General features: G+C 44.9%; 1 protein-coding gene across 8 annotated transcripts; it reads right to left on the reverse strand.

Annotated features, from left to right (window-relative positions):
• Positions 1–246: 246 nt before the first annotated feature.
• On the reverse strand, positions 247–27,446 carry PAFAH2 (platelet activating factor acetylhydrolase 2). Of its 8 annotated transcripts, XM_017663037.3 has the most exons (13): positions 27,324–27,362; positions 26,930–26,982; positions 21,684–21,824; positions 20,674–20,827; positions 19,758–19,854; positions 16,603–16,671; positions 16,093–16,234; positions 15,035–15,148; positions 11,316–11,407; positions 9,711–9,881; positions 7,822–7,976; positions 6,736–6,984; positions 247–2,191 (listed from the first exon to the last, which is right to left on the reverse strand). In XM_017663037.3, exons 3-12 carry the CDS (start codon positions 21,771–21,773, stop codon positions 6,761–6,763), a joined length of 1,308 nt encoding a protein of 435 aa, XP_017518526.3. In that variant the 5' UTR covers positions 21,774–21,824; positions 26,930–26,982; positions 27,324–27,362; the 3' UTR covers positions 247–2,191; positions 6,736–6,760. The 8 variants fall into 8 exon arrangements, with proteins under 8 accessions (XP_017518526.3, XP_073089536.1, XP_073089537.1 ...); XM_073233435.1 differs by lacking the exon at positions 26,930–26,982 and having other exon boundaries at positions 27,324–27,446; XM_073233436.1 differs by lacking the exons at positions 26,930–26,982; positions 27,324–27,362 and adding an exon at positions 26,803–26,899.
• Between the last annotated feature and the right edge of the window lie 463 nt (positions 27,447–27,909).

Genomic DNA, 27,909 nt, shown 5'->3' on the forward strand with positions numbered 1-27,909 from the left:
TTACAAAATATACCTGCATGGCTTCTGTGTCCAAGGCAAAGGCTGGGTCTCCTGTGCTACTGCTGCCAGAACTGGCCCCTCAGCATCTTTAGAACAAGCCCTGGGCACATGGGGTGGCATCTCCGGGTTCTGTGTTGCAGGCTTTGGTCCCCAGTCGGGGGTCAGCAGTCCCTGTCACACATTTGTATGCACTCCCTTAGAAGGAAATCTGTAATGTGTTGTTGAGTAAAAGGGCAAGCAAACAACTCAGAACAAAAAGTCTTTAAAGCTCATATGGAACATTTACAAAACTGATTTCACACAGGGCCAAAATGCAAGTTTCAACAAACTTGAAGGATGGAAACCACATAGGTCATTTTCTCTGACCGCAAAGCAATTAAGCTAGAAAACAATAGCTATAAGATAACTAGAAACATCTCATATGCTTGGAAAGTAGGAAACATACTTTTAAATAACTCATGGGTTATATATACATCCTTACACTTAATCCTCCTAACTATTCGTAATGCAGATCTTCATTTTAGAAATGCAGGAGCCGAGAACCGAGAATGAAAAGAGAATATAATTTGCTCAGATTTACCCAAATAGTGGTAGAGCCAGGGGCCAGAACCAGGCTATGGAACTCCAGAACCCAGGGCTTTATTCATCTTCTCCTTATGCTATATCTCACTGGAATTCATAGATCCTCCCAAGGTCCACGGCCTCAGTGGATCTGATGCTTCACCTCTTAGAAAGAATAGCTGTTGAGACATGGGAGACATAGTCCCAGCTTGCTTTGGTGGTACTGACCTTGGACCTACTGTGTAGAGACACATTTCCCTGTGCTCTTGCCTTGTCTGGGGTCCCCTACTTGTGCTGAGGTGTTAAGCCCAGAGTAGTGGGGAGGGGCATTTGAGGTTGATGTTCCCAGAGAGCTTTGAACAAGACCCCTAGAAGACTTCCTTTCCTTTTATCCACATGGGCACAAGTGGTAAGTGAACAAAGACAGAAGGAAAAGCTACTTCCAGATGGCTCCCCATCTTGCTCTAATGCAGATTAAGTAGAGAGAATACTCCAACATAGAACTGGGCACAAATGAGTATTAATATCGCTCATGTTATAAATGGAACAGAATGGAAATTCAGTCTGTATCTTGACTTAAATTTGAGGCTAGGGCCTCAGAGCCAGAAAACAGACAACTATAGCACCCTGATTCTGAGCAAGTTGGACACTTACGGTATCTGAGGTAAGAGGTAAGACCACAGGGTCTCTGGCCCTCTCTAGGGGGCAGCCTCCTGAGTTCTTACCAACCAAACATGTGGCAAGGCCTCCTGCAGCAAGGGCTGTTCAAATGGCTACTTAACACTGTCATTCCAATTTCTCCATCAGACTACTTGCACTGTTTCCTGTCAAGATACATTCTTGGTAAAACTCCCAAGATACCGAGAGCTTCCGAGGTAACTCTCTGCACCTCAACCTCTCTCCCGGTGCTATGAGGACAATGCTGCCTGCCCCGCTCCATGGGCTCACAAGTATAAGTTAGTCCTAAGTGCCCAGGATTATGTTTCAGGCAATGAGAAGGCCTGAAAATAAACAGAAAATCTAATGGTGATCCATATTCTAGGAAGTTATCTAAAGTGCTGGAACTCACCATGGGGCCCTGGGGAGGGAGAAGGCTGAGCGGTAGGAAGAGAGAGTGCCAGGCTGGGCAAGAGGTCCGGAAGGTGGGAACTGTCACTCCATCCTTTGGTTTCATTTGTTCTACTACAGAAGAAATGAACCTCCCCGGGCCCAAGGTGAGAAAGTAGGCTCACTGGGTTAGCAGTGCTTATGGTGCTCAGCACGGGGCTTGGGTGCCCCCAGCCTCACCCCACTGCTTGTTCCCCACACTATCAGGGCTCAGTTCCCAGAAAGTCAGTGTGTCAATCAGAAAGTGATCCAAGTCCCAACATGAGTTTAAGATCAAGTCCCAGATCAAATGAGCAGTGTGATTATATCCTTTCCATCTATGAAGAAGGGTCATGTCGACCACTTCCTGAGAGGAGGCTCTGTGTGTCCCTGGGCAGGTCCCAAATGGGAACTCAGCTCAGTGACCTTTCACCAACGGCCAGTTAGGCCTACAGGCTGGATAGATGGTGTGGGGCCCCTGGGATGAGTGATGGTCCAATGCCTTCAATGAGGTTGTTCCACTGGTCATAGTCCTCTTTCAGGTCTGAATGGGAGAAAAACAGGAAGTTTAGGTAAATCATGGTAAGGTTAGATCAAAGAGTAGCTACCATGGATATAGTGTATCACCCTAGAGAGAGAAGCTCCTGGGATACTAAAAGGACTGGTTATGGTGGCTGCAATGGAGGTAGCAGCAATGACAACTACTGGTAATTCAGTGTCTTTATAACTGTGCTTCAGAAGTGATTTGCATAACAACTCAATGATACCAACAGGAGGTAGCACTCATTGAGGATAATTCATTCTCAGGACTATGCTGAACATGCATTGCTTCATTTAATTTTCACAATATCCCTGCAAGCTAAGTACTGCATTAGCTCTATTTTATAGTTGAGGAAACTGAGGCTCAGAGAAGCTACCTGATTCGCCCAAGGTCATTACAACTGATAAGGGGCAGAGACAGAATTCAAACCCTGGTCCGAAAAGGTGAGAAAATGGAAAGTCCACTTCCAAACTCTGGGAAGCTGCTGAGCAGGAAGATCCTTCACAAGCCAGTCAACGGACGCACATCCAGCGCCACTGCAGGGAAAGGCAGGAGGATAGGGCAGCAATATCATGAAGTAGTATGACAGCAGGTATGGTTCAAACAAGGGCCCTGGGGCTACAGGCAGACAGGTCTAACGAACGAGTAGAAAGGGCTCAAGACCTCAGGCTGAGGGAGCAGGGCACGGCTGAGCAGCAAATGGTGTTTTTGCTCAAATCAAACAGAACCTGGGACAGAAGGCAGAGACCACTGTCCTTCACCTCTGGATCCTCAGTGCCCTACCAGGAACCTGGCCTGGAATAATGAGCGAGTGGTCAACACGTAAGCGCTGCATACTCATGAATTCAAAAAATAGTGAGCATGCTTCACAATGTGCCACAGCCTGTTCTTGGTGCTAAAATTACACCCGCACGCAAATAGAAACCTCATTCTTATACAGCTCACATCTAGTAAGCAGAGGTAACAATAAACATAAATTAGATAGGATGTGAAAAGGTGGTGAGTGCAATGGGAAAAAATGGAGCCAGTTAAGAGAAGCCCAGGGACAAGAGTGAAGGGAGGAAGGGAGAGTGTGATGTTTTAAAAGGGGTAGTCAGCACGGGTCTCACTGGGAAGGTGAGATTCGAGCAAGCACTTCAAGGAGGTGGGAGTGAGCTACGGGACTATGTGGAAAGAATGTTCCAGGCAGACAGGACAGCAGTGCAAAGGTCCTGAAGCACATGTGTCCCTGGAGCACTGGAGGCTGGTGCAGTGCCACATGTAGTAGGCCGGGGGAAGAGTGGCCAGAGAGGAGGTCAGGAAGGACTGGAGGGCTGCTCCACACAGGCCCAGCAGGACATAGGACACCGGCTTTGACTCTCAGAGAAACAGGGAGCCACGGGACAATTCTGAACAGAGGAGTGACAAGATCTGACTTACTTTCTGAAAGGATCACTCTGGCTGCCTGATTAAGGAGACTGAAGGGAGGCAGGGTTGGAAGTAGGGAGGCCAGTTAGGAAACTGACATTAATTGGGTGAGAGGTGACCTCCAAAGGATGCTTGTTGTGGGGGGGTGATTATAAGTGATTAGATTCCATATGCATTTTGAAAGCAGAGCCAAGGGGATTTTATGAGGGACTGGTTGGGAGGCATAAAAGAAGAGACAAGAATGAAGACACTGGCTTGAGTAGCTAGAAGGATGGAGTCACTACTAATTAAAGAGAAACATGGCAGTGGAAATCGGTTTTTGCTGGTGGCACCTATCGGACGTTCACACAGAAATGTTGAGTAGTGGGTATATTAATGTGATGTTCATGGGAGAGATCAAACTGGAGATATAAACTGGGGCATTGTCAGCACGGAGTTGGCTCTTACAATGAGGCTAGATGTCATGAGGGGTGCAGACAGGGAAGGAGCCCGGGCACTGAGCTCCACGAGCAGCCAAGCAGACTGAGAGGTGCAGGTATTGACAGGAGAAACTCTGCAGCCAGTGCCTTGGAAGCAGACAGGGTTTCATAGAGGAAGCTATCACCGACTCTGCCAGAAGCTGCTGACAGCTCCAGGGAGATGAGGAGTGAGAACTGACCACTGCATTTACGACTGTGAAGGTCACTGGCAACCTTGACCAAAGCAGTTTTCAAGGAGGACTGGGATGCAAAAGCCTGACTGGAGTGAATGTAACAGCGAGTGGGGCGAGATGACTCAGAGAGGGGAAGGTAGACATCCTTTTGAGGAGTTTTATTGTTATGAGGAACAGGGAAACAGGGCACAAACTGGACGGGAAAGTGGGGTCAAGAGAGATTTTTTTAGAAGAGAAATTTCAGCAAGAAATGAACCAGTAGAGAGGGGAAAATTGATGATCCAAGGGAAAGAGGAGAAATTGCTGGCACAGTCATCTCCAGCAGCCAAAACGATGAAACCTGGTACACAGGTGGAGGGGTTGGCCTTGGTTAGGCATCTGAGTTGGAAATTCCAGGAATGAGCCAGAAAGTGGAGGATGTGCACACAGGTGGGTGCTGACGGCTTCTGCTGCCTCGGTGAAGGGGGAGGCAAAGTCAAGCAGCTGAGAGACAGGATTGGGGAGGAGGGGTTAGAGGTTTGAAGAGAAAGGAGAAGGTGTGAAATAGTCTTCCAGGAGAGCGGAAGAGAAGAAGAATAGGGAGAAACAAGAGCTGCACGAAGTTAATGTGAAAGAAGAGCCCATCTTTCTAATGGAAGAGGACACCTCTGCATCAGCAGCAGACGTTCTCTCAGAGGTATTTTTTAGGAGTGAGGATACAGTCAGCTGAGCCATTACAACCTATTTAGTCTCCTGTGACAATACAGTATGTGGCCACCAAAAAGCTTTTTCTCTCTTTGGAAAGCTAACTACCCTGAGCAAAGAGTCTTTGCCTTTTGTCAGGCTCTGTCTGATCTCTTATCACCTGAATACCACAAGGGCCTCCTAACTCAACTCTCTGCCTCTGAAATTGCCCCGGCTCACCCATCCTCCATGGTGCAGCCAGACTGCAACCACCAGCTTAATCCTCACATTCTCCTGCTTAGACCCACCGAGGACTCTGATAGCCTGTGGATAAAATTCAAACTTGTAGGTCTCTAGATCTGGCTTCCATCTATTTCTCTACCTCTATCTTCCAACAATTCACTATCCTGAGCTCCAGATACACTAAACACAGATTCTCAAAACTGATCAGACCCACACAAGACTTTGTGCCTTCTGTTCAGACCCTTGCCCCTTCTCTAGTAAACCCTCCTCCTCTGTTATAATGAACACAAGCATTGCTCTGTCTCAGGAGCCTCCTTTCCTGGCTGTCCTTCCCCCTTCAGTGAGGTGCCTGTCCTCTGTGCCTCCCAAACACTGAGTGCGTACCTTGGTTATCAGAGTCACTGGCAGAATAGTGCAGCCTTAAGCACATGGGCTTTGGAATCAGACAGCCTAGGTGGCATTCTGGCTTTGCCACTTAATAACCAGATATTCCTGGACAAATTACTTAAATTTTTAGTATCTTCATCCATAAAATGGAGTTCATAATAAAAGTACCCAGTGAAGGGCCATCTTCAGGATTATACGTGATAATGTATCTAAAATACTTAGCATAAGTCCTGGCATAAAGCAAGCCTCCACATTCTTCCTACAGTCTAAAGCTCTTCTACCTTCCATCACCTCTTCTCTGGTCTCCAGTAGTGAGTATCTGAGCTCTACAAATGTTGTTACATACAAGGGGAGCCCAGTCATGTCATGGTGGGCCCCCATCACCTTTAGCTTGTACGCTAATGATATGGCGCCTAAGAGGAAACAGGAAAAGTGGGCTGAGCACCAAGCAGTCAGGCCTCATTAAAGTCTTGAGATATGGATTCATTGCTTTCCTACCAAGTGATAATTATGATGCTCTAGGGTCTCTATTAACCCCAAGTCTCTAAACCCAGGCTGGCAATAATGGCTCATGATGAACAAGATGAAATGAACAGGCATACATACAGAAATGCAAATTTAGGCCCAAAAAAGTCAATATATTTGTAAAAGGACAGATACACTATAGAAGCAAACTCAATCCAACCCACATTTGTTAGACACTAACAAATATTTAATTGCAGGAAATGTTTAAAGTACTCCCCATCCAGCCAGAAGCCTAGTGTCCAGACCACAGAGGTGACAGTCCTGCTGTATCAGGCACTGTTCAGATAATATCCATGTTCACATCAAGGTACCAAACATTAAAAGGTACACTAACAAACAGTGCCCCCAAAGGGGATAATGAATGGCAACATGGGCAGCTATATGGAGAACAGGTGGAGGAACCACGGACATTTAGCTTAATGAACAGAAACTCAGATAGTACACTACCAGTGACTTCAGATATCTAGAGCTGCCATGGACAGGCTTCTCTGGGAAGCTCTTGAGGGGATAACCAGGGCAAGTGGGGAGGAATCACAAAGGATTGGATCTTGGTCTTATGTTAGTTAGATCAAACCTTAGAAATCCAGGCTATCACGGCTCCCTTCTGAAGGAAACTGCCCCATGCACATCCCTGCTGAAGGACTGGCCTTGTGCAGGCACAGATACCTACTCTGTTCTGAGCAAGAGCTCTGGGCCTAGGTTAGGCAGTGGCCTCCAAAGTACTTTGGCAGGTAAGGACCAACTGGTACAATGAAGTTGTCTCTCTTGGGAATCTGGTCTAAGACATCCAAGAAAATATGATGGTGAGCAGTGGGGGCTGAAGAAGGAAGGCTGCCACATGGTAGAGAGAACAAGCCATGAGTGGTTCCAGCCAACTGAGGTTGTAAGGAAGCAGAAACGAAGAATAAGCGGCTGCTATCTGCAAGCAAAAAAACAAAGAAGAAAAAAGAAAAATGCAGACTGTAGCAAGGAGAAACAGAGATGTCATGAGAGAAAGAGACACAGAGAGAAGCTGGGCCTGAAGCTACCTTGGTTCCTACAATGCTTCACTTCCCCCCTAACCAGGTATACTTTCATGAACAATTTCCCTTTTTACTCAAGGTAAATTAGTCAATTTCTAGTCCTTGTAACCAACTAAAGCCTCGTTAGAATATCAACTATTAAAACTACTAAAGCTGCGGGGCTGGAGAGGGCTGCCCCTCACAGCAGTGCACTCTCCACACTGCCTGACCACGAGGCAGGGAAGACACGAGAGGTGGTTCCTCAGGTGGGAGGCCAAAGCTCTTTACAGGCCATGCCATTTAGCTGGTCTGTGATTCATGACATCAGTCACGATCCTCCCATGCTTTGTTTTTTAAAAGCATGTCCATAATTTAGCCACAATTTCCAAATATTCCCATTTATCATTAAGATATCCCCCATATGCCGACAAGGTGAGTGATTATGAGTACGGACAGAGGTGATAGAGTAGAGAGAGATGAATGTTCCATTTACACTGAGGAAACCAAGGCTCAGAGAAGTTAAATGACTAGGCCAAGGTCACTCAGAGACAGAGTTGGGGTCTTTAAACTTCCAGCTAAGTGTTCTTTCTTTTTTTTCCAGCTAAGTGTTCTCTAATTCTATGTAACTCTCTCCTTCACTCAGGTTTTCCTTTTGCCATAAATCTGCTTGATCCAAGACATATCAGTACAGATGACTGTGCACAGAAATCTAAGAGACCCCACAGCTGCTCTACAAGCTCCGGTTCTCTCCTTACCAAGGTGCTTCTGTAGGAAGGCCAACATGGCCCGCACCACAGTCTCCTGACCTTCATAGGGGTCCAAGCTCCCACGGTTTTGAGTAGAGAAGAATTTACCAATCCAGTTACTAGCCACAAATGCCAAGTCAGTTTGACTCCGATGAACAGAACCACTAGAGGAAAAGAAAAACAAATAACAGGTAGGGATCTGGAGGTTCAGGGGCACAAACATTTGTTAAGCACCTACCATGTGCAAGGTGCTTTATGTGAGTTACCTCACTTAATCTTGTAAGCAAAGTATTTTTCAGAGGAAAGAAATGATCTCCCCAAGGTCACACAGCTAGTAAGGGACAGTTAGGATTTGAATGCAGGTGAGCCTTCAAAGCTGCCTCAGCCCCTAGACCACAATGCCTGACAACACAGGGAACAGGCTGAGCTAACTGGAGGTGGGGCAGGAGCAAGGAGGCGAGGTCTGCCGCACTGCCGCTCCTGTGTCATTATAAACTATTGCACCATGGCTTTCACCCAGCGACTTCCAGACAGACATAAGCTCCTTCTTCAGAACTGTATCACAGAGGAAGCAGGAAAAAGGAATTACCTGCCTTTATTTACAGAATCTGAAAAGTAAGCCAGAGGTAGTAAGAGGATTTCTGGATTAGAATTCAAGTTCTTTGACATCAAATACATTTAATTCAAAAGCAAAATTCTCACTAGAATCATTTTGGGCTAAATTACCCATGACTAAATTTACTAGTCAATTCAATGAGGGAAGGAAAATCCAAATGCTAAGCTTTGTTTGATATCATACAGAAAAACTGACCTAAAAATATATATTATTTAAGGCACGCAAAAAAGTGTAAAGAATAATATAATGGATCTTGAGTATCCAACAGCACTCAGCTCAAGACATAACTCACTGCCCATGGTTAAATCCCCACTGTACACCCCTCCCAGCTGCTCTCACCTCCCTTCCCTCCAGAGGTCACAATCATCCTGAATCTGACTTGCTTGGGAACATTTTCAAAGTGTCTTCTACTGCCAAGAAATCAAAAGGAAAGGGGAGGGGCTGGCCCTGAGGAAGAGAGCCTGGGCCAAAAGGGCCAAGAGAAGAAGCAACTGACAACCAGTCTATCCTGGCATTCCAGGGCTTTGCACTTAGCCCTTCATCCACCTGAGGGATTCCAAAAGTCCATGACGTATAGTCACTTGTCATTATTTTGAAACAGGACCTGGGATCTTGAAGCATATGTGCTTGGGCTCAAGTTGGGCCCCTGCAAGGCAGGAGAAAGGCAGAGACTTGTCAGCGAGTCTCCATCCCTGCACCAGTAGCTCTAAGCCACTTCTTTTGTACAGTACATTTCTTAAAGGCACCCATAAATGTTCTCTCTGTGAAAAATGGCTCCTGAAGGACAACCATCTGATAGTACTCATGGTGGAAATGAGAAGAATGTGGGTTCTCTTAGGCAGAATATAGCTGGTTTATGGAAGACATCAAATTTAGGTATTTATGAATATCTCTAAAAATCGATCTTGTGAATGTCAAAGGTCTATAACTGTACTCTTCAAAAGACCCAGTAAAATTCCCCAGGGAGGTTAGAGATCTCTGGGGTCTACCCAGACTCACACCTCTTCTTCTCTAACACACGATCCCACAATGTCCTTTTTTCAGAAAGCAACAGGTAAATCCTGTCATAAAATCATTAACTAGTGAAGAAATCACAGTAGGTGGAGCTAAGCGGAGAAGGACAGCTATGAAATTCTAAAGGAATTAAGATTTTGAAATTCAGAAGTATTCAGGTATTCTACTAATGGATAGGACTTCTGGGTGATTCAGAGGAAATTAAGAGGGTCACAGCTGAGGAGAAAATGGGGAAGACACTAGGGATCATGACCTTAGGTTTACTCACAGGACAGTTATGATCCTAGATTGTTCATGATGGGCACATGTCTTCTTCATCAGGTTGACGCTCTCCACTGTCTGGAATTTCTCAGCATTGATGAAGAATATAGGGCCTCGGGCCTTGGGGTAAAAGTCTCGTTCCAGAGGAAACATCCAAGCGTCCAGAGCCACAGCACACCTGGAACAGGACCAGACTCTTGAAACGGCCATGCCGAGCCCCAGGCAAGAACAGGCCTGGGGTGTAGGAGGGGCCCAAATTCCTCCCCCTAGAGGTGTGAAGGCTCGGAAAGCCAGGAAGGGGTCCCAGGGCCCACACTGCTCAGTTAGGATCTTGGAGAGGTCATTTTTACTTGTCTCCAAAGATCCTTCTAGATGTTGATTTTGCTGAGAGCAAGAATAAGACCTTCCTCTTCTAGATCTACTCTCAGGCAGCTGACATGAGTCAGACAGAATGGCACTTCCTTCATTTACTCATTCATCCAGTCAACATTCAGAGAGGACCTACTGTGTGCTTAGCCCTGCACTGTGGATACAGAGATAGGTGGTACTATTCTTGCTGTCAAGGAGCTCCTAGTCTGAAGGGGAGACAGAACAGACAAGACAACAAAACACAGCTTAGTGCTCTGGTTGCACAAGTTGCTGCGTAAGCCCACAGCTTACAGGGCAGGGGAGGTCAGAAAAAGCCTCTTTGATGCCACAACTCAGAGACATGGCCAGTTTGGCAAGCAGTAACCTCTGTCACCAGGGGCAAAACTAAGGTGCTAAGAATAGTGGTCGACCCACCCACCCCCACCTCTGCCCAGTGCTGCTCCAGTTTTCTCCAGCTCAGTAAAGGATAATCATCTTCTACATTGATTTCTTTTTCCTCCACTTCACACATCACTGTCTTGAAAATTCTAAAACCTACCCTGACTCTGTTCCCTTCCCTCCATCCCAATGCAAATCCATCATCTCTCACCTTGACTCTGAAATAGCCTCCCTCTAACTAGCCTCCCTTCAGCTTTGTCCTGCTATGATCCACTCTTCCCACAGTAGTGAGAGGGATCTTTTAAAATGTAAATAAGATTTTTTCTTTGCTTAAAATCCTTCCATGGTTTCCCATGATACTTAGAATAAAATCTGACTTCCTTATTCTGGCCGAAAGGTCCTGTGATGTGGTCTCTATTTATTTCAAATCATATCCTGAACCACTTCCCCTTCACCCACCATCTCCCACACTGACGTAGCAAGCTTATTTCTGCTTCAGGGCCTTTGCATTAGCTGTTCACTCCACCTAGGAAGATCTCCTAGACCTCTAGATGGCTGGCTTCTTTGCCTTTCCAGTCTTGGCTTATGTCACTTTCTCAAAGAAGCCTTGAGTTATTCTAGCACATCAGCCTATTTTATTTTCCTCATTGCACTTGGGTGTTGAGGATTTGATTTTTTGTTAGCTTTACTAGTCTGTCTCCTCCCACAATCACACATTCATGAAATCCACAGACCTTGTGTTCTTATTCACCATTGAATCCTCGGCCCCCCAAACAGTGCCCAGGACATAATACCTGTGTAACAAACACTTGCTGAATTAATGAATGGTGTGAGGCACTCATGGTAGCATTGCTGGGAAACTCACCGAAACTGGGTCTCCTTGGCCAAAGCCAGGATAGCTGTGGCCCCTCCAAATGAATGTCCCATCACAGCCACTTGGCTCATGTTGATGCTGCCCTAAGGAAAGAGAACACAGACAAATCTGCATTTTTAGGAGTTCTTCACTGGCAAGAGGCAGAAAGTGAGAAAGATGCAGAAGCACAATGCAGTGGGTGAGGGCCCCACTCCACACACATGAAGAATCTCTTACACCTTTATGTTTATTGCAGCACTGTTTGCAATAGCCAAGATATGAAAGAAAGCAACCTAAGTGCCCATCAATAGATAAATGGGTAAAGAAGATGTGGTACATATACACAATGGAATATTATTCAGCCATAAAAAGAAAAGAAATCCTGCCATTTGCAACAAAATGGATGGATCTACAGGGTATTATGCTCAGTGAAATAAGCCAGGCAGAGAAAGACAAATACCATACGAATTCACTTATTTGTGGAATATAAAAACAAAGCAAAACAGAAGGAACAAAATAGCATTAAACTCTAAGACACTGAGAAGTGACTAGTGGTTTACCAAGGGGTAGGGGAGTGGGCGGGGGGGAAGGGAGACTGTTAACCACTGTGATGTACATTTGGTAATAAAAAATAATAATTAAAAAGGAAAAGAATCTCTTGCCCATGGAGAGCAGCTAGTCAGGCCATTCCTGGACCCAACAGCCTTTTGTAGGCAGGAATTCTGAAAACCATGTTTTTCATCTTAGTTTTTGTAATCTTACCTCCTGGACTAGGGTAGACATTTAAATATATGTGAATAAATGATTGGATAGAAACTGTGATTCCACACTGACCCATCAGTATAAGAATGTTCTCCATCCTCACAGCCAGTTCACCAGGATGATACATGTACCTAGTCAAGGACAGGATTGGGGAGGCTCCTGCTGCCCCTCCACTTTGTTCTGAAACAAGGCCTGCTTGTACAGAAACCATCTCCTGGATACCTGTGCTGACCTTTATTCAGCAGACAGTTGGCTTGCTCTGCCATGTTCTGCAAGTACCTATTTCTGGTTGTCCCCAGAAGCCTCCAGGGCATGGCTATATAAAAAGCCTGCTTAGGGCTTGAGAAAACTCTCTCAGCTTTACTGCCCAGCCTCTGCCCTGAACCTGCACTCTCCCCAATTTCTATCCCAAGGCTTTGTATCTAAATTGTCCCCCTTTGCTCAGCATCTTCAATTCAACAACTTGGTTGTTGCCCTCTTTAGCTTTTTCAGTAGATTAATACACTCATGTAACTAAAATCAGGAGGACAGAGGGAAGTCTCCCACCTACCACATTCCCTTTCCACAGAGTTGCCCAATGTTTACCCTCAAACAGGCAAGTTTCTTATGTGTCTCTGCAGAGCTTACCTACACATACACAGGTAAACATGAATACAAGCCTCCCCCTTTTTCACACAAGTGACATGCATCTTATCTTTTGCATAATAATATGAGTAGAGGAAGAGCTTCCTTATCCTATTTTACAACCACATTTGATTCCACTACAGTAAAGCTAGATAACGACCAAATATGTTCCCCTTCCTCCTCAACACAGGGCTAGACTCTATTTCCCAGCAGTTAGATGTGGCCTTGTGACTGAATTCCAGCCAACAGAATGTGAGTGGAAGTGTTATCTCCACTTCCAGGCCTGGTCGATAAAAACTCTTTATACAAATCTCCATGCTCTTTCCCATTCCTGGCTTAGCATACACAGTGAGGCTTGGCTTCACAAATGGAAGAGGGTGTGGCTATATGACTAAAGGAATCTGGATCCTTGAGCCACCCTTGCAAAGGTGCACCCATTTTGGACTTTACATGGGAGAGAAATACATTTCTATTAATGGTAAGCCCCTGAAATTTGGGGCTTATGTGTTATGGCAATTAGCATTATCCAAACTAATGCACCCACTGTTCCAAATCTGTTAAACCAGTTCCCTTATTGCTGAACATTTAGGATACTATCAGTCTTTTGCTATTACAAGCAATACTGGAATGAGCAACCTTGTACATACATTATGTTGCATGTGTACAGGCATCTGGAGAATAAATTCCCAGAACTGGAAAGTGCTGGGTCAAAGAATATGTGCATTTGCACTGGTGGCAGCTCTTGCCAAACTGCCCCGCATGGGGCAATGTGTGCTGTCAGCAGCAAAGCAGGAGCGTATCTCCTTCCCCACAGCTTTGCCAATAGAGTGAGTAATCAACTTTCTGATCTTACTCAATAGGGGGAAAATGTACTTGGCTTTTTAAATTCTGTATTTCTCCCAAAGGCTGCCTTTTAACTAAACCCGCCTACACCGCAGCCTGCCATTCCCCAATGCCTGGCTCAGCTGGACTTCAGCTGAGGCTCTGCTTGGCTCATGGGGGTAGATAACACACCAAAAAGTTGGTAAAGCACTTAGGATTCAGGTTCTGTCCTACCTACTGGCCCTCCAGGCAGATGCTTCTCCCTGACTTCACCAAGGCCTTTAAAAGATATTTTCTGAAGAGGCTTTGGGGTACACAGCACAAGCTCTGGGATTAAAAAGTCCCAATTTAAAGTTTGACTCTACCATTTGCTTAAACTGTGCAACCTTGGGTTGATACGTCCCTGTGATCCTTGGTTTCTTTCTGTGTAGAGATAATATGCTCACTACGTAAGTTTGTGTGACGAGCTTTTATCACAGCAGTGCTCATAAAGCAGTAATTGTTTTATATATACACACACACACCATTCTCATCCACACAGTGGATTATTACGTGGCTATTAAAAATTACTCCACGGAAAAATATTAACTGGCATAAGAAGACATCAATACTGTTTTGCTAAATGAAAAAAAAAGCCCACAAAGCAGCTTGTAGTAAATTATAACATTGTTTTTAAAGACGTATACATACATTAAACATTTTAAAAGAACTGGAAGGACAAACATCAAAATGTCAAAAAAAGCTCTTTGTTTCTTTTTTCTTCATGCTTTTGTGTGATTTCTTGGTTCTCTGAAAACAGGCTGTGCTACTTTTGAAATCAGGCAGGGAAAACTGGGGGGCAAGGGAGGTAAGTGTACCTTCAGAGGCACCAAATTTCATAGCCAGGACAGTCTCTATCCTCCTGAGAGGGTTCTCCTGGGATTCCCTCGAAGGAAGTAATTAGCCTGCAATAGACGCAGGGTACCTGACAGCAGCTATGGCCTCAATAGTTCTTCCTTGGGGGAACATACCATCTCTCCCTTACTAATGTGGCCCTGTGGGCTATTAGTCCTCATGTTCAGGTTCCCCCCACCCCGAAGTAGGTGTATAATCCAGGCAGGCCAATCGGAATACCTTATTCCTCTGGCACAGTGATAGGCCAGAGGGGCATGTGACCCACTTAGGGCTTCTCCAGATCAGTGGAAGCTAATAGTCTCTTTCCTGTTAAATCAGAAGATGGGTTGAAATGCAGGTTTAGGTTGCCAGTAACCACTTTTCTTGCTTAATGGAGTCTGGTGCAAATGCAGCCCACATACCCAGAGTGAACTGAGCTAGAAGGCAGAGAGTGCTGGAGCTTTGAGGACAATGTTTGAGACCCTGAGGCCAGCTACACTGGCCCAAAGCCAGTCTGCCTTTGGTTTCCTACCTATTTGAACCAATAAATTCTCTTTTGGTTTAAGCTAGTCAGTTAGGTTTCTGTTATTTGTAACCAAAATAGTCCCAATGAATACATGGGCTCCAGATCATAACAACTGCTTCCATACCTTCAAGGTCGTCAGATCCAACCCACCAGGCAAGATGTTGAATACAGTCTGACCAGCAGTGACTTCTTGCAGGATCCTCAACACCCGTGCACACTCACTTACCCTTTGATGCACCTACAACAGAGACACTCCAGTGGGAGCTGGAACCAAACCACCACCCAGCAAGAATCTCACTCCCCACAGAGCAAAGGCAGAAGGGAAGGAGAGTTTGCCCACCCTCATCTCAGCACACACTGTGGGTCGCACATCCTGAAAGAGGCTCTCAGCGGAACACACAAGCACCAGCTAACAGCACAGTGGAGTCAGCCCTGCTACTTAGACTACCTACCTGTGGGGCTGCCAGGAGGACCAAATAAGACGATATACAAAGCATTTTGAAAACAAAAGGAAACAACAAGAGTGTTCGTATTATCAACTGGGTACTGGATTGTGCTTGCCCATTTATAGCGTACGTCTATTGCTTTTGTCTGCCTACCATTTTTACCTGCCCTCATTTATGTTAACATTGACTTTCGAGTATGTCCCCTGCCCCCACCAATCTAACAATATATTTCTGATGGGAACTTTGCATTTTGGTACTTCTCCCAGCTTAGAGGAGTCTCTCTCCAGGATTTTTCATATTGCAGCTTGGGGCCGGTGTGAGGTCTGGGGGACAATCCCCACACAGCCCTATTCTCTCAGATGGTGAGGTTAAACATATGCCGGGTCATACTGTCAAGAGCTGTGGCTCTAACTGCATGAGGCAAGCCAGTTTTCAGATGAAACCAGCCAGTAGAGGAGACAGATGAGAAAGACAAGTCTTGGCATCTGAGTCTGGTTCCAGTGGTCTTTCCTGCCCTTCCTACGGTCTGCTTAGCATTTCTCCTTTCTGCCTAACCAGCTGAAGTGGAGTTTCTTGTAAGAGTCTTGATTAATACCCCATTTCTGTGATGTGGCAAGCTCAGAGCCACTGTAACTGAGATTTCAAGAGAGGTGGTTAGTTAAACGTCTAGGTTGAGTGTAGTATAGGGAGAGAAGGCAGGCTTATTAACTCTCACTTCCCAAGTGGCACAGCCTACCTGACAATTCCGAACATGGAATTCCTTTTCTCCTTCCTCAATTTGACGGTAGGGGATCCATTCCTCCTCCAGAGACTCATGAGTGGGCTGGGTCTCCCCTGGGGCCCGCTTGCAGAAACAGGTGGCTGCAGCTGACCCATCCCTGAAATACACATGCCACCAGAGAGTAGCCAGAAGACACCCAAGTTTATTTCTCCCCTTTACACCCTTCTTCTCAGCCCAGACATTGGATCATCCTTTGACTGGTAGGGAAAAAGAGCTGGGGGCATGCATAGGAATGTAGAAAAAAATGCGGATTTTAGAGAATGACCTGGGTTTGAACTGTGTCACTTTCAGCAAGTTATTTAACATCTTTGAACCTTGGATTCCTCACCTTGAAAATGGATAAAATACCTGCCTTGCATGGTTTTTGTGAGGCTTAGAAATAGTATACAGACGGGTGGCTAATACCCTACAGGGTCCTTGCCTGCTGCAGGCACCAGATCCATACTTCCTGCTGTCGTCCCTCACCTGTGCTCTGGCAGGGCAACCACAAAGCCGCGGGAGGCCAGCTCCATGCAGAAGGCTGAATATAGTGTCCTGGAGATTCAGGAAGGAACAGAGAGAAGAGTGCAAATGAATTGCCCATCCTTAGCCCCGACTCCAACCACTCTCTGCTAGTGGCCATCTCAAACGATTTCATCTGTAGCAGCCCTTCTGAGGGTGCTTTCTGCTGCCAGCATAGCCCTTCTCTCACCAAGGCTCCAGGAAGCATGTGCAGATCGATCCAGTGTTTTCTATGCCCATACAAACACTGACTCATCTCCTCCACTCTCCATGCCTCATACAGCTTGGCTACTTCAACAGTTGCATTTTTATTCTCTATATTACGTATCTCCCAAATGAGCTGGTAAGCCTGAGGACAGGGATTCTATGTCTTTAATATGCAAACATGCACCGAGGATTTATCACGTGGATTTTTTTGTCTCTCCTCCAACTTTCCAGAAAAAAAGGAATATGGCAGACACTGCTAATTGCCTATACCCAACACCTATTTTTCCCTTCCTCCTTAATAACAAAATCTCATTTTTAGCTGAAGACACTGTCATGCCATCAAAATATGACATTTGCCAGCGACATTTTTGTGGCTACGGTTTTCTGATTCAGTTCTAGCCCAACAGCGGAAACATAGTACTATTTTAAAAAATAATTACAATTTTTCTAGTATACTTCAAAAAGTAAATAGCAACAGGTAGAATTTAAATAATTCATTTTATTTAACCCAATATAGCCAAACCACTGTCATTTCAATACATAATAAAACTTTAAAAATTAATGAAATATTTTACTATTTTTTTAAAAATATGAAGTCTGAAATCCACTGTCTTTCATATTTATAGCATATCTCACTTTAGACCACCCATATTTCAAATGTTCAATAGCCACATGTGGCTAGAAACTGCTGCAATGGACAGAGCAGTCTAGTCAATGGGAAGTTAGCAGTTGTGTCATACAGAAGTTCCAGGAGAGGTCTCCCTCCCTATTGCCTGCAATGTGACTGTAATGGCTAGAACTAAAGCAGCCATCCAGGGTCATGGAAATCCTTAGAAATGGAAGATACACATGTCAAAGCAAGATTATAAAAGAAGTCTAATTCTCTGATAACTTTGTGGAACTACCATATCAGCTCTACCTACCTCCAGCTTTCTTTTATCTGGGCAAGAAATAAACTTTATATTGTTTATGTAACTATTGCTTGGGGTTTTTCTGTTAAATACAACTTATGTGGATCCTAATTGATTTAGAAAGGTCAGTTTCTTATGTTTCTTTTAATATCCTACTTCTTCAGGGGAGGCAGTGAGATTTAAAAGCCAGTGAGATTTCTGATCCCTTCCCAGTTCAAACTGGGAAAAAACATTAAAAATCATCTACTTGCCTTTCTAGCCTCATCACCACATTTACTTCCTACTTCCTGCCATGGTATAGTTATGTGAGTCCATATTTGGGCTCTTCTAATGGATGCAAATTCCTTGATTGATCTCTATATGTCCCACCTTCATGTCAAGCCAAGGGACCAGCATAGAGCAGGTACTCAACAGATACTTGTTGAATGAATGAGAACCTAGCAAAACATTGATTGCCCTTGTATTCACTCAATATATATTTCTTGGGAAACTACTACCTTCCAGATACTTCCCTAGAAGCTTACAATCTAATAGGAAAGGCAGACTTTACTGAATAACTGTGCAAATAATAAAGTCATTACAATTACGTTAAGTACTGGGAAGTACAGATTATCTTATGAAAACTTACCTAATATAATACAGGGGTCAGGAGGCTGTCCCTAATAAAGTGACATCTAAACTTGAATCCAAAAGACGTTTAAGGTAATTTGGAATTATCCAGGCAAAAGATGGAGAGGGAGAAGAGGAAGAAAGAATCAGAACAGCAGATATTCTGAGCAAAGGGAATAGCCTTTGTTATTCAAGGCACAGCACAGATGAAAACTGAGGCAGAAAATAACACAGTGCCTTTACAGGAGTGAAAGAAGATCAGTTTGTCTGGAGAGCTGGAGTGACACAAGTAGCAAGAAATGAGGCTGGAAACTGTCTTGGACCTGCATCTAGGTAAGACCATGACAAGAGTGGAATTAAGTTCAAAGGGCTATTAAAAAGATTTAAGGAGGGAAGCGACATTCATTCATTCATTCAACAAATAGTTATTGAGCACCTACTATCTGCCAGGCACTGTTGTAGGTTCTAGAACGACACGACCATATTTGGCTTTAAAATAGGTCTCCCGGGCTACAGTGTGGACCATGGTTTTGGGGGGTGAGGAGGCAAAAATAGGTGCCTTTGTGATGTGTAGTACTCTAGGACATAAACTAGTCCTGTATGTTGGTGGATGGACATATAGAGAGAACATTCACAAGTTTAAATAGGAATGTATGAACTATATTATTAAGCTATATAACACACAAAGGTGTAGAAATCAGAATTCACAGGAAGAATTCTGAATGGATACTGACTAGTAAAACTCAGGCTAGAGTTTCCACATCTGGTAAAAGAGGTCTTAGAGTTCACCACATCCCTCCACATTATGAAACAGAAAGGACTGAGTGTGTGTACACCTACCAGGTGCCGGTCTAACTGAATCCTCACAAACCACCCTGACGGAGCCATATCCCCATTTGACAGATGATGAAATCTAGGCTCAGAGAGTTCTACAACTGTCCCAAGCTTGCACCGAGCACAGGTGGTATGGCTGACATTAGCAGGTGAGGCTGCGAGCTTCATGAGCACAGGGTGCGAGTTGATGCAATTTGCAGCTGCATCAGTGCCGCCCAGAGCTGTCCCTCACTGTGTGCTGGATGAATGACTGACTATAAAGCTCAAGCACCTTCTAATATTTCTCAGCTGTTACACAGGAAGAATGTGAAAAGTGTGTATTTATATGTAAATGTTGGAATGTGAGAAGTGAGGGATGTGAAACCTGTGTAGGGTTCCACCAGGTGGAAAGGGGCTTGGGAAAGGCCTTTGAGAGAAGGTGGACCCAATGCTATGGAAGGAAGCAGATGGTAGGTAAGACAGCTGGCAGATGGAAATGTCTGTTTTTCTGCCCATTGAGGATAAGCAGCTGTCACCAGTTAAGGAATGTGACAAGGCCTGCGGGAGAGCAGCTCTTACCTGAAAGCTCCCAGGCCGTGGGAGAAGATGATCAAGGGGTATCCAGAGTCCTTTGTCTTAAAGGGGCCATTCCAGCTAACAGGCAGGCGACAAGATCCTAGCAGAGACATGGGCTATAGAATCTCTGGCTACCCCAAAGCTGTAATCCCAAGGGCAGCCTGGACATAGATATGGGTGGGGACATGTATCCCTCCTCTCTGGAGAACCACCTTTTGCCACTCCGCAGCCCAGGGCAATCAATCACCTTTTCTTTCCCCTTTTCTTCCCTAGGAAGCATGAACACAGTAGAAAATGGGAAGATAAATCCAAAGGAAAGTACTAAACAACTAAGGGGTAAGCCCCTGAGGTGCCAAGGCAGTGGGTAGAGCTCCTAATGGTGAGACCTTTGGGGAAGTGGATGATTCACTGTGACCCTTCCCAGCAGAGGGACAGCTGGACGGGGAACTGCAGGAGACAGTATTCCCCTTGGCAGTTAGAATGTTTCTTTGGTCTACACAATAGCTGGCACAGAGTGGGAAATAATACAAGCTGAATAAGTGAGTAATAGCCACCATTTATGGAACACATTCTATGTCCCAAGAGCTGCACTAGAGGTTTTACATACATCCCACATTAGAGTTCTGCAAAGGCAGCTATTCAGGCAGGTTAAATAACTTGCCCAAGACCTACAGCAGCAAATGATAAAGGCTGGAATCGAATCCAGAACACTCTAACTCAATAACCAAAGCTCTTATGTATATATACAATTCTCTCCTAATTTTCCACACCACACTGGCTGGAAATTTCTACACCATACTGGCTCTTATATACACAATTATCTCCTAATTTTCCACACCACTAGAAAAGGGCTGGACAGTGTAACCAAAAGGTACTGTGTCTGCCTGGGGATCACACCTGGGGTGAGGCAAGCCCTTACCCACAGCCAGGTTGAAGAGCAATCCTCCCCAGCGCTTATTTAATTGCAGGTAATCAGCCAAGCCAGTGCAGTACTCATAGCGGGGAATCCACAAGGGCTGGTCTGTGGTCTCCTCTGCCTCTTGGCAGGGGTAGAAGAGTCGAAAGAAGCTTCCCTATAGGAAAGAAGAGAGCAACTGCTCTGAGCAAGAAGCCCAAACTCTGCTACATTTCCCAACAGACACATACAGCAGGTGTGGGGGAGCCAGCAAAGCAAGGCACCAAAACGGGAAACATGCTTCAATTCATATACCTGAATTTTGCATTCAGGAAGTCCAGAAGAAGCAATTTTAATTTTTGCACACACACAAGGCTTATGTTATTTCAAATAGTTGACTGTATTTTGAATTACATCTGGGAGACACCAAAATATTTTCGTTGAAATACTGGGACATCAAAAGAGTTCAGTCTGGCCCAGAGCCCAGGCCCAGAGGAGCCCCAGGAGTGAGATCAGCCATTAGGCTGAATGGGGTGGCCCTCGGGAAGCAGGAGTACACTCATCTTATGGGACATGAGAGGTTACCAGGAAGTTAAGTGCCTCTCAGGAGGGAAAGAGGAGTCCGAGGGCCAGCAGAGAAAGCCTAGGAACTGTGGACGGAAAGTCCAGAACCTGAAGCATGAGAGGGAAATAGACAGGCAGGAGAGGAGAAAAGGAAGACTTGTCTTCCTACCCGGGACAGGGAGTGAAAGGCCAATGGCCCACAGATCCCCTCACATACTCAGATTAGGATCAGCCATCTGATCTCAAGAGAGGGAGAGGATCTGAGAGCTGCCTTTGAAGCTAGAGCCCGTTTCCTCCTACCTTGAAAAAGTACCCATCATCTCTGTCTATTAGTTGTTTCTTCCTCTAATCCAGATCAGCTCTAACCCAGTTTCCCCCATGTGGAACTGCACCACCGGAATGGCTATGGATAAGCCACAGTGCAGGCAGAAGCAGCAGAGATGTGCAGGGGTGGAGCCGGAGACACTTACCTGGAGACTCTGACCCTCCATCACATCCCCGCAGCCTACAAGGTGGGGTCCTGTAACAGGTGGAAAGCCCACGGACTGGTTGACCCCCATTTCATCACCAGTTGAATGGAACAATGACTTGGGCAGTGCTGAACTTGATGGCTGGAGGGTGGAACATAGAACAGCCTCCTGCTGGTTTCCTCTTAACTTCCTGTTGCTCATATGTCATCTACCACCCAACCACCCCTCCTTATCTCTCCATCTACCCTGCCAGTGGCTCTTTCAATCATCTGCTTTGCTACACTGACTTTGCCAAGGTTGAGGGGCTGCTTTTGTTGTGGGGAGGTGGGGTGAGGAGACAGTTGTGAAAAGGAAAAAAGGCTTCCATACTCCTCAAAGCCCACTCAGAAATGTTCATTCAGCTCCTACAATGTGCCCAGCACAGGAGTAACTGCTGCTGAGAACATAACACAGGCTAAGAATACTAGCAATTACTGACAACCATATTCACTCTGTGCCAGCACTGAACTAAGCTCTTTACATACATTACATCACTTCATTCTCTCAACCACTCTCTGAGGAAGGAACTGTTAAGACCCTGCTTGAAAGAGGAAGAGCTAAAGCACAGAGAGAGGTGGAAAAATGCCTAAGTTACACACTTGTCGGTGCAAACCCAGGTCTGTCTAATCCAGACGAGATCCCTTAACCCTTACCGATCCTGCTCATGGAGACACTTGGTTGTATATTTACAAAACCAGTAGCCTAAACTATTGATTACAGAGGCGGCACTTATGTTAGGCCCTGAAGTATGAGGACAATTTAGAGGCAGAGGAAAAGAAAAGCATTTTTAGAGAGAACATAATATAAGAGTAAGAAAGGGCAGAGGTGGGGAAGAGTGTTATGGGCAATAGATCACACAGGAGGCTTCAACATGCCAGGTGCGCATGCTTCTGACTAGAAAACATTCCGCTAGCTTGGCTGCGTCCTAAACGGGGGCTAATGCCATTACTCTCCCTCTTCAATCTCGTCAGCATCAGCACCATCATTACACTTACTCTGTGCATTACATACAGTATTTCATTGAATCCTTACAACAATTCTCTAAGGTATGTACTGTTATCTTATCTTACAAATGAGGAAACTGGGACTTGATAAAGTTAGGTAATCTACCCAAGAACATACAGCTAGCAGAACCAGAATTTAATCATAGGCAAAGGGCTGTAAGAGCAGGAAACGTGGTCAAACTTCTCAATATCCATTCTGTCTTGTCCTCCTACCAGTAGCCTTATGATTTGGGTGGGACTAACCCCTTCTTAATTCTAGAGTTACGCCATAATTGGCCAAAGCCAATCAGCCCTTGGTATCCCCTGGTCAGTTTTGGATGAAGAGCACATGATATAAGTTGGTCCAATCACAATAAAGTCCAGGACTTTGGTTTGATGGTGAAGGGTAGGAAAGTTCTTTCCTGTTTTGAATTAGAGTCATGTGCAGATATGAAGCCTTGAACTGCTGCAGTCATTTTGCTACCTTGAAGATGAAGCTACCCATGGGGGATGGCAGAGCTGAAGGAAAGAATCACAGAGAAATAGAGTCATACCTGTGGAGACACTAAGAATCTCTGGATTAGACTATGCCTGACACCTCACCCACTCCTAGACTTTCCAGTTACATGAGTCAGTAAATCCCCTTTTTGGTTTAAGCTAACTGAATGTAGATTTCTATTGCTTGAACCAAAAGCATCTACATGGATACACTGAGTCCTGGATCCACATTTTTAATCATTCCATTATTCTGCTTTGTTTACGACGCTCTGGGTTGGATCAGAGAGTTCAAGTCAAAGCATGTTTGGGCATGCTTAGAGATCATTTCCACGAATCATCTCCCTCAAAACCTCCAGTATATATACATGCACTTTACTGAAGGAGAAATCAAAGTCCTCAGAAGTTAAGTTAAGACTTAACCTAGCGTTCAAGGTCACAGACAGAATTATTATTATACATAGACCTCAGACAACAAAAAAATCCTAACATTATTCTATTTAACTTTGGAAGATAATAAATGACTTTCTTTCTCCTGTAGATGCCTTCATTTTGTTTCTCTGAAGCAATTTAAAAAATAAACCCAATTCTTTTTAAAAAGAAGCAGTCAGAGGACTGTTTAGCCAGAGTGAAGCTGAGCGTGTACTGCTTGGTCTCAGACCCTGACCTTTCCCCCTTGTTGTTGAGGGCAAATACATGGAAGATCTGCAGCAGGGGTACAAGACATGCCACCCACATGGTAGTGAAGCAGCTTCAAGTTCTGACTGCCATGAAAGAGGGTCAGAGAAAATACTGCAGGGATTCTGAGAAGAAAGCAAACTTCTTTAGCTTGGGGGTGGAGGGCAGTAGAAGGTCAGAAAAGCTGATTTTCAAGTAGAAGAAAGTGTGTGAGCAAGGCACAGGGGTAAGAAAGCATATGTGAGAAACAGCAGTTAGTGATGGATTCAAAGTGAGACAAGGACGCTGTGATAAGACTGAGTGTCCCTCAGGTACTAGGCTAAGGAGTTGGGATCCACTCAGGAAATGAGGTTGGGGATATGAGATACTAAGTCTGAAAGACCTAAGTTTGAGCCCCAGCTCCTCTACTGCCTAGCTTTCTGACCTTGGGCAAATTATCCGCTCTCTCTACACCTGATTCTTCCATCTGCACAATGGGAAATCTATTCATCCTCATAGGGCTGCTAAGGAGATAAAATGAAATAGTGCATTTAAAGCACCTACTATAGTACCTGGCTCTTAGAAGCATCCAGGCAATATTTGTGAGTTGAGTGAAAAGCAGGAACACTAGGATTTGGCAACTGAGTGGATTTGGGGAGTCAAGGGAGAAAGAAGAGCTAAAGATGAGTAAGGTTTCAGGGTTTCAGGACTGAGTGGCCAGAATGATCCTAGCTTCTTCTGGGAAGAGATTTTGGTCTTACCCCATAGAGAGAACAGTGCTTGAGATAGGAACCCAGATGAGTGGACTTGAAAACAGCTAAACAGAAGAGGAGCAGAACTCTCTGGTAATCCTGGCAAAGTATCTGGAAAGGTCATCAACTAAATTAAGTTTGGAAATAAATACAAACTAAAGCTAATTGGCCTGAGTGAGACTAATACAAAAATGAAACCGCATTCCCTGGGCTCTCATTGATTGATGCCTAAGTAGAATGGGGAAACGGGAACATCCAACCTGACTTGCAAATTTTGCCTAAGAGACATCCTCACAGAGCATCCAGGGTCATCTCTAATAAATGTCATGTAATTTTCCAAGGAAATCAGTGCAGGTGTTTCTACCTTCTTTTGTTCACCTTATCTAAACAATTTTCATGGTGGTGCTTATCCAGAAGCTTCTCCACCCATGCAAGCCTGCCCTATCCATCAGGCCCAGTGAAATCTCTGGTCCTCTGCGAAGCTTTCCCAAGTCCTTCCAACCTTCCCTTCTCTCAGTTCCGAGCACTGTCCACATCCCTCACTTGGTAACCAATCATGAGCTACCTTAGGTCAGCTCTTGGATTAGTACCTATTCCAGCAGTTTTCACCGACTTGCCTACAAGTGGTCCAAGTAGAATCTAGTTCAGAAATTCCTGAGCCTATCTATCATCACAAAAACCTGGGAACTTACAAAGATACAGATTTTAGGGCCCCCATTCCCAGGGATCAGTTTTTAAAAGCTTCCTCAGTGTTTCTCATTAGCAAAATTTGAGAACCTCTGGCCCAGATGATACCCAGGACTTGTTTATATTCAGACATGCATGCAGACAACAATTTACTGAGTAAATATGGTGTTCCAGTTCACCATTTTATATTTATGAAATGATAATGATTATGATTTCACTTGATTTAATCCCCATGGCCACCCAGAAGCATGTTCTGCCAGTCACAAGGCATAATATAGTACCCTGCATATAACTGATCTCAATAATTAATTTACCCAATAAATGCCATTTAATTTTTCACACATGCCTGATTTCTTCAGATTTACAACAGAGGTAAAGACTTGAGTTTCATACTTCTTTTAGGCTAACCCATTTATTCTCATGCTTTCCCCATATAGTAGGGACCCTCCTTTATTTGGCTTTGATTTAAAACCTCTCAATTCTTTAATCTTTTTTATCTAAAAATAAGGCTATATAGTATAGTGTGAAAAGAAAGGCTTTAGTGACAGTCTGAATTCCATCTCTGCCACTCAACTGGCTGTGATCTTGAGCACATTCCTTAAATTCTAAGCCTCTGACAATTTATCCACATGAAATAATTAAAATTACTCATGAAGTTGTTAATGCAGATAAATGAAATCATGTATGTAAAGTACCTGACATATACAAGGCACTATAACTACAGATGGTACCTCTAGCTATAATTGGTATTACAACTGACTACAGGATCTCTCCAAGCCTAAGTTTCTTGTAACAGGAACACTTCTTAAGTGAAATTTAAATAAGAAAACTGACATTGCCTAGGGCCGGGTACATTTTAAGTGCTAATAAAATGTTAAAATTAGCTAACAGTGCTGTAGATCTCTTCCATCATATCAATTTTGTTTATAAAAATTGGTAAAAAAAAATCTCTTCCATCTCTCTCATTTTTTTCTGGATTACACCCCTTGGCAAAATAGATTCTCTCCTCCCAGCCTTTTCAGATCTGAGACACGCCTACCAAAACCATGTCTACTGAACTGCCCATAAGAGCCCGAAAGGAATGTACAGGGCTTACACTGCAGCTGTCCGTCTCTTGCTGGGGCCCTGTTTCCAAAGAGCAGGGACCGGCTTCTGTCAGCTGTGTGGACTTTTCATCACTGGCTATTTCAGGACAGAGTCCAAGATAAGCACTTATCTGAGGCTTTCTTTCAGACAAAGCTCTCTGGAAACTTAAAGCTCATTAGTCTGACCTCTAGTCTCTGGAGGAAGTGAGAAAATACCATCCTGATCTTAGAGAATGGAGACACCAAACGCTCAAGGGACAGGCTTGAGCAACAAGGTGGCAGAACTAAAAAAGGAGCCAAGGTAAGCGTGTCCCAAAGTATTAATAATTATAATAAAAAAAATCTCTCTTGCTTGTGGAGGTTTTAGTTTAAAAAGCACTTTCACACTCATTAGCTTATTGGCGCCACAACACAGCCTCACCCTCAGACGGACAGAACAATTGTCATTTCCATTTTGTAGGTGAAGAGAGTGAGTCCCAGAGAGATTTGTAGGATTGCCCACACAGTGAGCGAGGGGCAGAGCTAGATTAGAACTCGAGTCGGCTTACTCCAAGGGCAGGGCTCCTCCTTGGACTGGGGAGAAATGGCGACCCATCTTCCACTTGAAAAACAGAAAAGTAGGGTAAGAATGAAGGTGTGGAGCACAAACATGCCCAGCTCTCAGAGGCGACCCTGTGGGTTCAGGGAGGGGCTGTGGGGGCTCGGTCCTAAGACGAACGCTCAGGGAGGGGTGCCGCGGACACCAGGAGTGCAGGCGCAAGATGACAGCGGGAGAGGTAGGGGTGGGCTAGTTATTGGAGATGTCTGAACAGTAAACAGAAAGGACGAAAGATTAATGTGAAGTTTCCGGGATTGAGATGCGGAGCCCCCCAACCGGGCAGGAATATGAAAAATCTGCAGACACCTCTGTTCAGAATAGGAGCTTTCTTGAATCAAACTTACCCAAGCTGACCTCTCAGAAGCAACCTAGACGGTCAATTCGACGGAAACGAGAAACTACCCTGGAGCCCGTGGCCCTTTGGTAGTTATAGTTTCCAGAACTCTATATTGGTGCTTAAAAGCACTTCCCGCCTCTCTATCCGGAACTATAACTCCCGAGGTGCACTGCGCCAGACTGCGCTTTAAAATTCTAGGACTACAATTCCCAGAGTTCCACGCGGCTCCTCGTCGTGAGGTGAGACCGGGACGTGGTGCGCTTCCTCCCCCTGGTGGTCTGAGGCGCCATCGCCAGGATAAGGCTCGAGCGGAGGGTTACTGCTTATAGTCCCTGTTAGTAACCCTCCGCCTTCCCGGTGTCCAACTAATGCCCAGGCGTGCCTGAAAGCAGCAGTGGCTTCTTTTTATTCTTGGGTCCGGGGTGGGGGTGTCCGGTGCTTGTTTTGTGTTCCCCCACTTCGCTTCCAGTGAGAGTATGAGTTCTTACTAACCTGCATCTACTGACATGTGATTTTCCTTTGTCATTCTCCGAGAACTCCCGACGGAGAATCCGCGGGAGCCTGAGAGGTCACTGGTCCTCCCCTTCCCCAGC

This window comes from Manis javanica, chromosome 4 (assembly GCF_040802235.1).
Source record: "Manis javanica isolate MJ-LG chromosome 4, MJ_LKY, whole genome shotgun sequence".
Taxonomy (NCBI): domain Eukaryota; kingdom Metazoa; phylum Chordata; class Mammalia; order Pholidota; family Manidae; genus Manis; species Manis javanica.

Bases quoted from the DNA above. Each gene is read 5' to 3' on its own strand.
- PAFAH2 (XM_073233435.1), bottom strand. From the start codon at position 21,773: ATGGGGGTCAACCAGTCCGTGGGCTTTCCACCTGTTACAGGACCCCAC. The intron at 16,235-16,602 runs GTGAGGGACGAC...TGTGTATTTCAG, and splicing joins GTTGCCCTGCCAGAGCACAG to GGATGGGTCAGCTGCAGCCA. The intron at 11,408-15,034 runs GTATGGAAGCAG...CTCTTTCCTTAG, and splicing joins TGGATCTGACGACCTTGAAG to GGCAGCATCAACATGAGCCA.